Source organism: Polypterus senegalus, chromosome 4 (assembly GCF_016835505.1).
Source record: "Polypterus senegalus isolate Bchr_013 chromosome 4, ASM1683550v1, whole genome shotgun sequence".
Classification (NCBI taxonomy): domain Eukaryota; kingdom Metazoa; phylum Chordata; class Cladistia; order Polypteriformes; family Polypteridae; genus Polypterus; species Polypterus senegalus.
In genome coordinates, this window is record NC_053157.1 from 253,126,190 (window position 1) to 253,140,966 (window position 14,777).

The 14,777-nt window shown below is 36.0% G+C and overlaps 1 protein-coding gene across 1 annotated transcript; it reads right to left on the reverse strand.

Moving 5' to 3' along the window:
• Positions 1-927: 927 nt before the first annotated feature.
• On the reverse strand, positions 928-4,042 carry LOC120529052. Its single transcript, XM_039753112.1, has 4 exons — positions 2,767-4,042; positions 2,528-2,677; positions 1,328-1,420; positions 928-1,236 (listed from the first exon to the last, which is right to left on the reverse strand). Exons 1-4 carry the CDS (start codon positions 3,109-3,111, stop codon positions 928-930), a joined length of 897 nt encoding a protein of 298 aa, XP_039609046.1. The 5' UTR covers positions 3,112-4,042.
• Positions 4,043-14,777: the final 10,735 nt, after the last annotated feature.

The window sequence follows — 14,777 nt, forward strand, 5'->3', positions numbered from 1 at the left end:
TTATTTATTCTTATTCTTAGGAAACACAAATATACTTTTTCTTTCCTTCTTTTATTTATTTTTGCAACCCTGAACATGAGAACGTCTAATGTAATGTTTAGGCTGTAAATGAATCGGCCAAGATGGATTCATGGGTTATTAGAGGATGATCATGATCGCCATTTACAATTCCGCAAAATGGTTATGAATGAAGAAAGACAAGGCAATGGCATCACTGATAAAATTACGAGTACCGACGAAGCTCAATTTAAAGTTTCAGGTGCTGTAAATCGGCACAACTGTGTCTACCAACTTGTGTTAGGGCTTAAAAAAACAAGTTGGACAACCCAACTTAAAAAGAGTGATGTAATTTGTTACTTTATTTTTTTAAATTGATATGTGATACAAAAATATATTACTTGCATGGATTAACTAAAAAAAGCTCATTAAATAAATGAAAAACTGAATTTATTTAGCAAAACTGTTTATTATTTTCTCTCAACAGACACCAATGAAAACATATCTGTTAAAATTTGTGAAAAACATTAGTGTTAAGTAAACCACTAGTATTGATGTTCAACAAGAGCAAATTAAATCATCTGTTTAACAGAGACACCTAATAAGCATTTTTCGTTTCATGTTAAAACAATTTAAACACAATAAAACAAAACATTTTCCATATAACAGACACTAAGACAATATTTTTGTACCTGAGAAGAGATGTTTTACTCCATTCTTTCAAGATCTAAACAAATAAAACGTCAAAGATTTTAAACATCTCAAATTAAATAAAGATATTCAAAAACATTAAATATTTACAAACTGCAAAAAAGACAAAACTAATAAAGGTTTGCACATCATTTACCCTCAATCAACAGATTTTACTTATATATAATTACTAATCTTGCAAAATGAATATCAACATAATTGATACACCAGGTTAAAGCTTTAGAACTTGCAACAACTTATTTTTAAAGACAGGGTGCGAGCCGAACATTGCTCTCCAAGATTAAGAAAGACCTTCTGAATGGTCTCAAATGTGTACTTCCATTCTTTGGGATACTCCATATTTAAGGCATAAATCAACCCAAACAGTACACAAAAAGCAGTGGGATAATCTGGCAGTCCTTCAACCACAACAGTGTCCTCAATCACAACTGCCATGCTGTCTAGTGTCCTGGAATCTTTTTCATCTCTGACCATTTCAATCATCATGATTTTCACACCTTGAGTGTCCAATTCCTTTGACTTAGTTACCTTAAAAACATATAAAAACAAATGTTGTAATACACCATTGTGAACAACAGTTGTTAGTTTTATGATGATTGGGGGGAAAAAAAAAACTTACCAAACAAGTCTTCAATAGTGGTGTGTGCTCTCTCAGGTAATGTGGAAGGCCTTTCAATGCAACTGATCTACGGTGTTCAGTTATGTCTGTAGTCTGGAAAGATGAAAGATTTATGGTATTATAAAACAACAAAAAGGAGAGACAAGCTTTCTTATATTGATATCACAACATATATTTACATTTCAATACATTTAAAAATACATGTTAATGAATACATTTCTTAAATGCATAAATAGTTTCACATGTAAAATATTTTTTATGTCACACTTCAGTGGCCGCTTATGCTGGTCAACATCACTGTTAGCCGGAGCCTTATTCTGGGAGCACAGAGGACTCAACAAGAGGCACAATAGGGTGCCAGTTTACCAGAGGGTACACACAGACAGACCCCCACAATTCTCATACACTCACACCTGGACAATTTAGTTAGACCTAAGCGGTCTTTCATTGGTTTGTGGGAGGAAACTCACTTCCCGTTTAATTTAATGTTTTACATTTTTCAAATCACCATTAGAAGTATACTGGGTAATCTTTCTGCTTCTAAATTATTGGAAGTTTAAACATCACTTCTTAAAGATGTAGAATTAGATGTTGAAGTTCTACACTGTTCAAAAAAATTCATATATGAAACCTGGTCTACCCATGGATGAAAACATAAATGGAAAGTAAGGATCACATAACAGGGTGGGAACACATGAACACACTGAATTTGTATTTTACATGAATAAAATACATTTATAATTTTTATGAACAAAATTTACTTTGGCTTAAATTGTCTGAGTGTGAGTGTGTCGGTGCTTGTGTGTGTTTATAATACAGTATCTGAACTGGTGCTTCATCCAGAGTGTCCATTTGAAAACATTTAAGCATTTATATTGAACACATGGTATCAACATGGTGTTACATACAATGTCTACTGTAAGGTATAGTATGTAATGTAACAAGAATTATGCAACTAAATTGACAGACACAATAGACATGATTGCAAGGCAGCCTTATACACATTTGTCAATAACCAGGATGACAAAAAAAAACACCCTACTTAAACAATAATAAGTAGAAATCTTGAGAGGAAACAAAGTTTACAGTCCACATGAACCCTGAAAGCTTAGTCAAAATATAATTAGACATAATTACAGAAAAAACATTTAACTATTTCTTTAAATGACTGGCACTAACTAACCAGAACTTGATTATCACCTGCTGATCAAGTCTTTCCAAAAGGGTCCCGATTTCATCACCTCCTTTTGTTCTGAACAAGCGAATAAGCCCATTTGCATACGTTTCCAAAGCAAACAGGAAGGTTTTATACAGGTCGATTCCCGTTATTCGTTTGAATTCTCCATACACCTGAAAGATACATACAGAAATTACCAATGGCATTAATATTTATAAAATCCCATATTAAAAAATGAAATCAAATTCACATATGACATTACCTGATGCTGTAAGAAGAGGCCTGGCCATTTCTCTTTTACAAGTGACACTAAAGGTTGTTCTTGAACAATTTCTTGTCGTCTCATGGAGAATGTAATGTCCATTTTTTCATTTAGAAGGGTCATGTTGAAATTTTTCTTCTTAAGTTCATCTACCATGGCTCTCCTTTCACATTCCAGTACTTCTTCATTGATACCTGGTGGATGGTCAGGCAGGAAGTTTATCTCCGCATGCTTTGGTTTTTTAACACCTTTCTTTTTCTTTTGGTTTACCGTGACTTCAAAGCAACCAGCCTGCGCAATTTTTGACGATAGTTGCCCATCTTGTGCTTTAGGCTCATTTTCCATGCCTGCCACCCCTTCTCAGGTCCAGGCTCAGACAAACAAGGGTGCTTGGAAACAAGTTCCCTTGCAACACCTTCAAACTCTTTGTCAGTGGGGTAAGCTTTGAAAGAATACATTAGCTCGGCTAATTTGTCTAATATTTCCATTTTCATATCACGGGGCACATTCAAAGTTGTTTGTTCTTTCTCATATTGTTCATTGCCTTTTCTGAGTCGGATCTCTACGTCAAATGAAAAACTTGGTATGAGAAATTTTGATGGCCACTGATTTACACGGTGACAAGAACTGGATGAGCTTGGGCCGGACTCTACTGATACCAGACTTGCTGTATCTAAAGTGTCAAAAGAAACATCTGATGAGTCTTTGTCAGGTTGTTCTATTGGGCTCATCATTAGTTCCCAAAAAATTCTTATAGTGGCTTTTTCGGGTGGAAGTTCCTCCACATTATGTAGATTGCAAAGCCGATAATCAAAGTCAGGATCTTCATATTGCATTGAAAATCCTTTCTCAATCTGTAGCTTTTTCGATAGCATTTCTTTGAGGTCTTCAAGTGAAGAAGGGTTGGGAATGGATACTTTTTGTATATTGTCAGGTCCAAGAATAACTCGAAGTAGCATAGTGACAAATGTTACTAAAAAAGATAAAAAAAGATGTTCAATATAATTACAATAAGTGGCTAACAAATGATAAATCTCTTGAGAGAAATTAAAAGCTTTCCTCTTATTTTGTATGGTGTAAGAGGATAAAAGTCATTCAGCTGTTCTGGACGAACAAGAATTACATCTCCATAGTTACACCTTGCAATTTCATATGACCGAAGATGTTCAATGTACCATGAGCTCTGTTTTTCAACAACAAATGAAACTTCACCATTTATTATTAAAATATTCTGAATGAAGGCAAAGTCAGGTAGACCAGAACAAGAACCCACAGATATTACCATACCTTTTGAGTAAGTAGTTCCACGCAAACATACAGTATGTGTGACAGACACCATGTTTTGGCCTGGATACCTTTTACTGATAATATCCTTAACCTTTGGTTCAAGGAACTGAGTTTGGACAAGCTTTACTTTGCCAGGTTGCAATAAAGGCTTAAAAAAACTGGGCGAGTCCAAAACATATGCCAGCAATAACTGATGTTGCCTTGCCAAAGTAACTATAATGTTTTTAAAACTGCGTGAATCACGAACTACCCTCTTGAAAAAACTATGCTTAGATTCAAACCTCATGCTCCACAGATCAACTAAGGGGCCAAAACATCTTATCATATTTGGATAATGCTCTATGAAATGGTGTTTGGGTTTTAGTTTTTCATTTGGAAACACTTCTTGAAACAGCTGTCTGTGTCCTGAGAGTTTTGACTCCAAATAGCACAATGTTTCCTCGGAAAATTTTTTGGAAAATGCAAGTTCCACAATATCCTTCAGGTCCATTAAAATTTCCCAAGTTTTCTCTTTTTCTGGCACTAAACTACCAATCATCAAAGATAAGAGTCTTAACAGTGTCCAATTCTCATGCCCATTACCACCAGTTGTTTTTTTGGAATGGAAGGCTTGTGAAATTTTTTGTGGCCGATTAACTTTATCAGAGTGGTCATATGGAAAATTCTGGATAATAGTGTTAAGGCAGTCAAGTGTGAAATAATTATCTTTAATCAACTTGTGCAAACAAACACTTAATTCAAAAGGCACAACACCCTCAAGAAAATCATGAAGAAGGTCTGGTGGAAACCCAGTTACAGAGTGGAAAAAAGTCAAATGCTTACTCAACACACATTCAGCTTTCACACCACTGGCAGACTCAAGACTGGGGTTTGTTTTAAGGTGAGTAATTAAATCATCATGCCCCTGTTGTGTTCTTATTTGAAATAATCCTTGTCGTACATCTATGCTCTGAATGTCACTCAGTGATGCTAAACAGAAACGACAGAATTTGTCTACCTTGAAACTCTCCTGGAATCCTGCAAGACTATGTGCAGCAAGATTATCGGCAGAAACAGCAAACACAGTTCCTCTGATGTTTCCAGAAAGTTTACTGATGTACAAACCTTCTTGTTCAAGCATCTTTAAATCTTTGACTAATGGATCAAAAAAAGCTTCATAACCAAACTCTTTTACATCCACACTTTTGCTTATAAGTGCTAACTGTATTGCATTGAGATTGCTTCGAAATTCTGATGGCCAGTTAAGAAGAACCCAGTATACTGCAGTTAACTTGTGTTTCTTGCGTGAAGTGCCAAGTGGATTGGCAACTTCAAAATCATCAATGTACAAACAAATAGCAATTCTGAACTCTCTGGAACCAAGAAGTTTGTTTTCTTTATAAAACTTTCCATCAAGATACGACATATAATATCCTGGTATCTCCACTGGAGTATTCAATGTGTTCTCCAAAACATCATCTCGACCCAGCAAAGTTGTTAACACTTTCAGTATTGGAACATAAACAAATGACTTGTTTTTTATTCGGTTGAACACAAACTCAACTGGTTCAACTACAGCAAAGTTTTCTTAAAATAAGCCTTTCTTTGTGACCAGTAGCAAGTGTTCCTCCTTCACAAGCTTTTAAAAATGGGTTGCTTTTGTGAATGGTGTCTGAAATATTTGCAAGATCAGAGTTACCAAGAGTGCAGCCATTTTTCTTCAAAGTGTCTACAATAATATTTAAGGTTTGGGATTCTGAAAGTTCTGAGATCTCTTTTAAATTTTCAATAATCTGTTGCACTGCATTTTGTGAAACGTGCAGCACAGTTTGCATGCACAAAAAGAAAGCAGCAAGCTTATGTTCAATTGCTAAATCTAAATTTTCTCCTTCAACAACAATACTTGTTAAAATGTTACTGCTACACGCCTCTGTGGTATCTTCACCATTATTAGAGTCCTCTAAAGTACAGCAAGCTTCACCTAATTCATCCTCTACAAGCACCACAGATGTTCTAAAATCCTTCAACGAGTGATTTTTGTGTTTTCTATTAATGTGCACTCGGAATGTGGAAAGAATGTTGGTTTTAAAAATACAATTAGAATATGGACATTTCACAGTTTCATAGTTTTTCAAGTGTCTGCTCAAATGAATAATATAAGTCCTTTCTTTGCAAATGTCTCTGAAATGACAGTTTTCACAGTTAAATGTCGCACACTCCGATTTATCACTTTTATAATGCACGCGGCTTAGGTGCGTTTTTAAAGCTCCTATTGTATTAAATAAAGCTAAACAGTCCAAGTACAAACACTGCACTCTTCTGTTGGTTAGATGATGCCAGTGTTTTAATCGATAGTGCTTAATCAGAATGTGTTGTTTTTCATGTGAAAATTTGCAATAACGACAAGGTATTAATGGCGTGGACATTATTTTGTTATTTAAACTCGACTTCCTTAAACTTTAAAATTGGCACATTCATTAACATTTCTGATATAACAAGACTATATAAACTAGGACTATTCTGAAATTTTGGCAGAAAAATAAAGAAGTGCAACTAAAGTGAAACGAAGTAAACTGCTTAGCTATGCAAACAATTCACGGCTCACGCTATTAGACTTCCTCCTTTACGGCAGGTTAATTATTCGCGAATTATTATGAAGCTGACCGCTTTCCTTAACTCACACTGTCAATGTCAGAGAATATCACGTACCTCAGAACTAAACAAAATCTTCACAAAATACCGCATGCAATGAAAATGGAGTCACTTTCCTGAATCTGCCGGAAGTGTAAGTCAAACAACGATTTAGACATGCGTGAATTAAACAGAACGTTTTATTTTGTCGTAACTTAAAGTTTTACGTTAACTTTAAGAGCAATACTTGAAATGTGAAAAACTTGATTTATACTATTGCACAGAAAATCCTCACGTAACGATGGAAGAACAGCTGAATCAGCCGGGGGTCACAGTTTGGGGGGTCTCTTGTGTAAAGGGTTTGAGGAGGAGTAACCTGAATGGGGATGGGGCTGAGTCGATATCCTGCTCAACTAAAGCGATCAATGGATGGAGGTGGAGTATCAAGAGCAGTTCCTCCCCCAGTATAACAGATGGCAGTGCTCCGCTGGTGTGAACCCAGTAAGGACACCCGCAGGAATATATGGGAGTCGTAGTCCTGAGGGGCAATCCTGTCATGGTCCTTGGGTGTCACCTAGGGGTGCTGCAGGGCGAGGGACTCCCTGCTTCAGGAGACTTCCATCTGACCCAGAGGAGCTTCTGTCAGGGTCTGCGCAGGTCCAGGAAGTTAGTGATGAACAGAGTGAAGCCTCACGAAGCATTGAAACATTTAAAGGAATTGTGTCAGAAATCGAGTCAAATCAGCAAAGAGCAGCGGGATAAACACATCGTGACCTGCTGTCATAAAAAGCCTCAGACTTTACCAGTAACATCTCTCCTCGTGAACATATCTTCAAGGTCCAGAGAGGCGATCAGCACAACGCCATCTTACTCACAGCACAGTAGAAAAATAAAATATTTTCTTAAATTAAAATAATTTTACACAGCAAAATTGCTAGTGTTGAATTTCCAGTGTTAGTCATGTCAGAGCTGCCTGGAGTTGATTCCAGTGTTCATTAAAATGTTATTAACACCAACATAGTTGAAAAGTCCCCAGTAAGTGAATTGTTTCCTAGTGATCCAATCAGAAAACACTGGCTAGAAGTTAATTGAAGCTCCTCCCATTCATTAGGCGTGGAAGACAAGTTCTGAGGCAGCTGAAATTACAGAGGTAAAGAAATAATCCGTATGTCGATTGGTTTTTGCTTTAATTTATGGTTTTACGAATAAGTATGTACAATTTGTTGTATGTTAATTGTTTTAGCAGTATTACCTTCCTAGTTGAAATAGTTAATTGTTATCGTACTTCTCTTTTAGGCACCATTTTACGATTCTGAAGAACTCCACACGAGGTAAATACATTAAAACAGAACACTGTTCATTTTTATATCAGCTTCATATATGCTGTCATGAATTTCATTTATTTTTTTCGACCCATTTTCGCCATAACTTAAATTACGCAGGTAATCCAACATTAACTTTGAATAGTATTACAATTCCAGTACGTGTCTGTGCCTTTATTTTATATCTAGCAAGTTTTCGTGGCTTCTTTTAAAGCTAGGCTAAGTACATTTGTCTAGCCAACACCACCGAAGCAGACATGAAGACAGGGTAAAAACCGGGCTTCCATTTTAACGCTGGCTAATTTGCATTTAAAGTGCATGTATGTGTAGCGAGTGTGTTACGAGAAATACATTTAACTGGCATATACTTAAAACTTTTTTGTGTGACGTGGTTCAGTGCAGTGGCGGACTGGCCGGTTGGAAAAGTCCTGTGTGCTGGTCGTGAACGTCTCCTGTCCAAGAGCCGTTTATGTAACGTAATACAAGTTAAAACAGAAACAACGAATCCACGGAGCTCTAAAGAGATTTTTTTATGTTGTGCATACGCGGTATTTATTTTAAATGCAAGTTGTTCTCATTTTGTGCGATTTTTAATGTTTCTCATTCAGGTGTAAGACATGCTTGTTAAAGTTCAGTTTTGGAACTCCAAAAAATTCATCAAGCTTCAAGATGGATTTACATATGTGGACTTCATAAATGAAAGTAAGTTTCATATCTGATTTGAGTTCTTTGCTGTAGTGCTTTTTTCATGCTTGGAGTAATTTTCATACTTCATTTTTAGTTCACAAGCTCTTCGTATTTATGATGACACTGAAACTGAGATTGAGGAGGACATTTTACATGATTTACTTCAAGCAAAACCTGACATTATGTTAACAGTCAGAGACAACAATACTGGTAGGTTTGGTTCTCTTCTCTTTTATTTTGTCATATCCTCATCCCTTAGAATGCTTATTTTTCCTTCCAGAATTGGAGATGTTAGCTCCAGGAAGCAGTTCCTGCACTGATACTTTGTCCTTATCTAGCCGTTCATCAAGTGACCAAGACCAAACACTGGAGCATCCGACCAAGAGGTCCAAAAAATTAGAAGATTCAGCAGCAGCCGCCAAAGAGGTTTTAAATTTTATCTCTGCATTGCATTTGCATTTTTTGTAATCCTACAGCATCAAAATATAAATGTCATTGTCTTGCTCTGTTTGTTAGCATTGTCATATTTTGCCATACGGTCATATTATTTGCCCTTTAATTATAACATTGGTCTCTTTCTACATTTGTATAAGTTACTTAAAGTCTATATTGTTAATCACATCTAATCAGTTAACAACTTTAAATACTGAATTCAGAACTCATGTATTTGAGTTGTTTTGAAGGTTGTCCTTGCTGCCTTAAACCACAAAGCCGGTGGCGATGCCATACTTGCTAAGTGCAGGTCCAAAAACACTCTGACAAGTGAAACAAGGCGTGTTCTTGTCAACATACTGGTTGGACACATGGTAGAGATGCATGGGTAAGTCCATTTATTTTTCCCCTATGTAATTTGATCTGAATTTAACCTTAATATTCCCTATACTTTGCATAATTATGCAGTCAGGCAGTATCTGGGATGTACCAGCTGTTGATCTTAAAAATACTGGCTAAATACACCTTTCTTTTGAAATCCTTTCAATCATTTTAAGGCGGATTCCTACACGGAACCAAAGAGAGCAGTATGCCCTTGGTATTGTGACACTTTTTCCAGCATTGCGAGATCCATGAATTCTATTGTGTATTTTGCTTTGACTGTGATCACAATGATAAGTGAATCTTTTGTTTCTTAATTGTGCAGGAGCACTTCTATGATGTTGACAGCGGAACTGGCTACCTTGCCTGGCGACTAAAGACGGTGCAGACAAATACATCTCATCGTGCTGCTAAGGGTGATACAGCTAGCTCTGAACTAGGAGGACCTTCCTTGAAGAGATCCATCAACCCTGAAGAGCACCTTGATGAAGACGCAGTGAGAGAGGCCATTGCCTTGCTCCGCCATACTTCTGAAGAAGGTTTGATCTTCTTTAAAATGAAGGAAACATTCCATCACAGACATGGTCTTGTCCATGACCCAGATAAAACCATGGATATTCTGAAAACATTTCCACGGTTTTTAGACACCAAAGGACTGGTAGGCTTATCCAGTGGTTGGCATAATGTGAAAATAATAATGTGAAATTACCTAATGGTCCTGAAATGCATGATTTTGGTATTTTAAAGGTTAACCAAGACTTCACACTCCTCTTCAATCCTGAAACAGCTAATACATTGCTGGAAAAGTGGAACACTGTATTCAAGCCAGGAATCATTGACGAAGCCATGGGCTTGACTTTAACTCCTGCTGTGCGTTCCCTCATCTCATCAGCAAGAAAACAGACAATCGGTGAAGACAATTGCAGTAAGTTGTATTTCCATATACTATTACCTTATTATTATATCAGAAACAAAGATTTTAGTATTTTTTAGTTATAAGACCTGTGTAGCAACAAATGTATATGATAGGTTAAGGCTAATTAATGAATTCATCTTTGTTATTGTCAGATTAGTGACTTGGCCACTCTGCTTTTGCTCGTTCATCTCCTTCCACCTCAACTGGGAGGCAAGAGAACTGCCAAAATCAGGGCTGCTGATCTCCTTGTTGTGTTTCATAAGGTAAAAAGGGTTCATAAGGGTGTGTGTAAACTGTTTTTGTTTTACACATGTTCTTAGTAGGCCTAGTTGATTAATGTAATACTTTAATGTAATGTAATTTAATGTAATACTTTCTTGTTTCTTTATAGTCTTGCAACAGCATTGATGAACATGTTCAGCAAAGAGAAGGATGGCAGCCCTACCTCCTTGCTGTAGGAAGAAGCCAAGACCAGATTGACAACCTTTATGTAGTCCTTGACAAAAATCTCATCCCCTGTCAGGTGGTTGGTTCCCTCAATGCATTCGACGATCTTTTCAAAGCTCACTTTGTTTTTAATTTAACATATGACAATGCACTCATAAACTTCTACACTTTCATTCAAACGACCATGTACAAAATTGATATAGGCAAGACGAGAGAGTCCCCAAGAGTAAAATAGCTTCGCGCTAAACTACTGAAAGACTAATATTTGTAAAGCAGCTGAGAATGCCGTCTTGTTTTAAATGCAAAGCATTATATAAATCTAGTCAGTCACTCATTTCACATTTAAGGTTCGAGCATGCCTTTTATCCCACTGTAAAATTCAAGTTGATTTGTGGACAAGAAACACGCATAAACCAATTTAGCACTTATTCTGGATTTCGAAAACATTTAGACACTAGTCATCCATCCCAGTACATCCCTGAAAGCATTGCGAATGAAAATAGACATTTATCTTCCAAAGACAACACATCAGAGACACCACGTACTTTAGGTGATGAGTCTGTATTAGATGCAGAGAATCTTGAGAACAGTGAGTCTGGTTTTTCACCAGGTGATGTGAAAAATATGTGTGCAGATATTGTAGCAAAAATACAAGGAAGTGGTGCTTCCACTAATGTAGTATCATCAATTTTTTGGGATCTAGAGGAATTGGTAACTGAGATACACTCTGAGATTCAGCACAGAGTACTCTCTGCTTTTCCTGTGAACGATTCTTTAAAGTCAGAAGTAGAACATAGTTTAAATGATTTTGAAAACCCCTTTGCTTTTTTCAATACAGATTCTAAAAGAAATAGTTACTTTACTGAAAAATGGGGAATTGTTGAGCCTGTTGAAATAGTTTTAGGTGTTCGGTATGATAGTAGATGGAACAAAAAAATGGCTACTTATTGCCAGGTGCCTGTAAATGATACATTTATATACATTCCTGTTTTAGAGAGTTTGAAATTCATGTTCAGAAACCCAGAGATTTGTAATATGACCAAAGCAGACATCGCATCCATTCCAAATTTATACAAAGACTTCAGGGATGGAAGTTATTGTAAAACCCACCCACTGTTCTCTCGATGCTCACATTATTTATAAATACAGCTTTATTATGACGAATTTGAAACCGCCAATCCCCTTGGCTCAAAACATGGAATTCACAAAGTAGGATGTCTGTATTTTGTTTTGCGAAATTTACCCCCACAATTTAATTCATCAGTTCTAAACATTCATTTAGTGTCTCTGTTTCATTCTTTAGATATTAAGAAATACGGCTTTGATTTGATTCTCGAGCCCTTGCTTTTGGACCTTAAAACTCTTGAGAGTGAAGGAGTGCATTTGCCTATATCATCTGAGAGAACATATGGAACAATATGTCAAATTACAGGCGCTAACTTAGGACTTCACTCCATTCTTGGCTTTACAGAGTCCTTCAGTAGCCACTATTTTTGTCGATTGTGTTTGATAAGTAAATGGGATGCTCAAGATGTATTTTGCGAGGATGATCACAGGGTCATAATGCGTGATGAGCAAAGTTTCCAAATGCATTGTGAAACTCTTCAATCAGACCCACAGCTTAACAAGGTTTATGGGGTCAAGAGAAATTCAGCACTAAACACTTTACAATTTTTTCATGTGTGCAACAATTTTTCCTTTGACATCATGCATGATGTCCTTGAAGGAGTGGCTCAGTATGAGCTCAAGTTGTTGTTTGCCTATTTGACTGAACATTTTCTCTCAAAGCAAGAGCTGCTTTCACGTATCAATTCATATGACTATGGTTACATGGAACGTAAAAACCGTCCAACAAATGTGAACTTGGACCACACTGGAAACAGTTTGGGCTTGAATTCAGTTCAAACTCTATGCCTTGTAAGGAACACCCCCTTACTGTTTGGGGATGTTGTTCCACTTGCAAATCAAAACTGGAACTTACTGCTTCTTTTGTTACAAATAATGAACATTATTTTTTCACCAAGCATTACTTATGGGATGACTGTAGTACTTAAGCACTTCATTCATGAACACCACCAACTTTTTAAGCTCTTGTACCCAGACCGAAATTTAATACCCAAACATCATTTCATGATACATTACCCATCTTGCATTAGGAAAATTGGTCCTCTTTTGCACACTTGGAGTATGAGATTTGAAGCAAAGCATAAGCTTTTCAAAAACACTCTCAAGAACTTTAAAAACATCACCAAGTCTTTAGCCAAAAAACACCAGATGGCTATTGGGTATCATTGGGACGCATTGACATTCCAACGTAAAGAATATGGTCCAATGTCTTTGTACCGTTTTGAAGAGTCTGGTGTTGTTGATGAATTGGCTATGTCTCTTTCAATTCCACATAATGAAAATGTCTGTTGCACTAATTGGGTTAAAATGGATGGTGCAGAATATTGAATCGGTCTTATTGTTTGTAATGAGATACAAGACGAGCTTCCAGTCTTTTCCAGAATCGCACAAATTCTGTTGATGCGTGATAGTATTTATTTTCTGGTGAATTCTCTGGTAACACTTTCGTTCAATGAGCATTACCATGCCTTTACTTTATGTGATGGGGAAGAAAAAGAAGCTGTCATTGAGTTGCAGAGTTTGCGTTTTTATAGACCGTTTGATCTTCAGTGTTCATGTGGACCAGATGACAGCATGTATGTGGTGCTTCTCCATTGTTTGATATCAACTTTTATACTGGATTTATATCTGAGTGTAATTACAGACAGTAAGTTATTTAAGTTGTATTTAGTCAAATATAAATATATATATATATATATATATATATATATATATATATATATATATATATATATATATATATATATATATATATATATATATATATATATATATATATATATATATATGCTCAATAAAGAAAGTAAGATATGAGTAGATTTGATTTATTACCATCTTTAAACCCTTAACACAAGACAAGAAAAATTTAACTGAAATTCATTTGTCCAGAAATGTTACTAAAATATCAATTTATTAGATTTTTAAAATTTTTGTTCCAATGGATGCAGGCCTAATGTTAACACTGTTCAGAGTTTGCTTTCACTCTTCATATGTATTATGAACCGATAATCAGTGTTAAATCTGCACCAGTCAGGGTATTTTATTCACTCTTTGTAGATATGAATCACACTTGTATGGTGTTAAAACAACACTAATTAGAGTTACTTATTTACTCTCCTGACTAAACGTTTCACCTTTAGTAAGAGTTAAAACAACACTAACGATTTACTGTTCAGTGCTGTTTGAGCGGCCGTTTAGTACAACAGGTGGCTTACTGAGCTCTTAAATCGATATTGAAATAAACACACAAGCCTCCTCAATGAGTTATTGAAATGTCTACGTTTACAGTGTCCGTTTTAGGAAGTCGTAGTTTTTATTTGTTCCCGTAATTATGAATTATAATTTCTCAGCGTCACATATTATTCGTTACTAATCACGAGTCACACTTCATTGAGATTCTGTTTTATATTCTGTATATGCAAACATTTTAAACAGAGCGTTTATTGAACTGACTGTAGCAGACTTGTCATCTTCTTAAAATGACTTTTTTATATGATATTGACAACTAATCATAAGGTCAGAAATCAAGGAGGCTGTGAGTTTCATGGACTGCGCTGTTTCTGTGTTTTTGTGACATCGCGTCAGTAGAGAGTGCGTGACGTTAACAATGCATTGTGTCCTAAATGACAGCGCACACGCTTTGTGATAAAAGGCCAATGTGTCTCGGTTTGCTCATTAATATATTTTGACAGTGTATTTTAGTGAGAATGATTATTAACATATTACCCATATTCATTTCCTATGTAGAAATGTAACGTTTGGTGAGAGTAAATAAAAAAGTAACAACACATATAACAGTTATG

Coding starts and splice junctions, on each gene's coding strand:
- LOC120529052 (XM_039753112.1), bottom strand. CDS start 3,111: ATGGAAAATGAGCCTAAAGCACAAGATGGGCAACTATCGTCAAAAATT. Junction 1,421..2,527: donor TGGAAAGACTTGATCAGCAG/GTGATAATCAAG, acceptor TCATCTTTCCAG/ACTACAGACATAACTGAACA. Junction 1,237..1,327: donor CACTATTGAAGACTTGTTTG/GTAAGTTTTTTT, acceptor TATGTTTTTAAG/GTAACTAAGTCAAAGGAATT.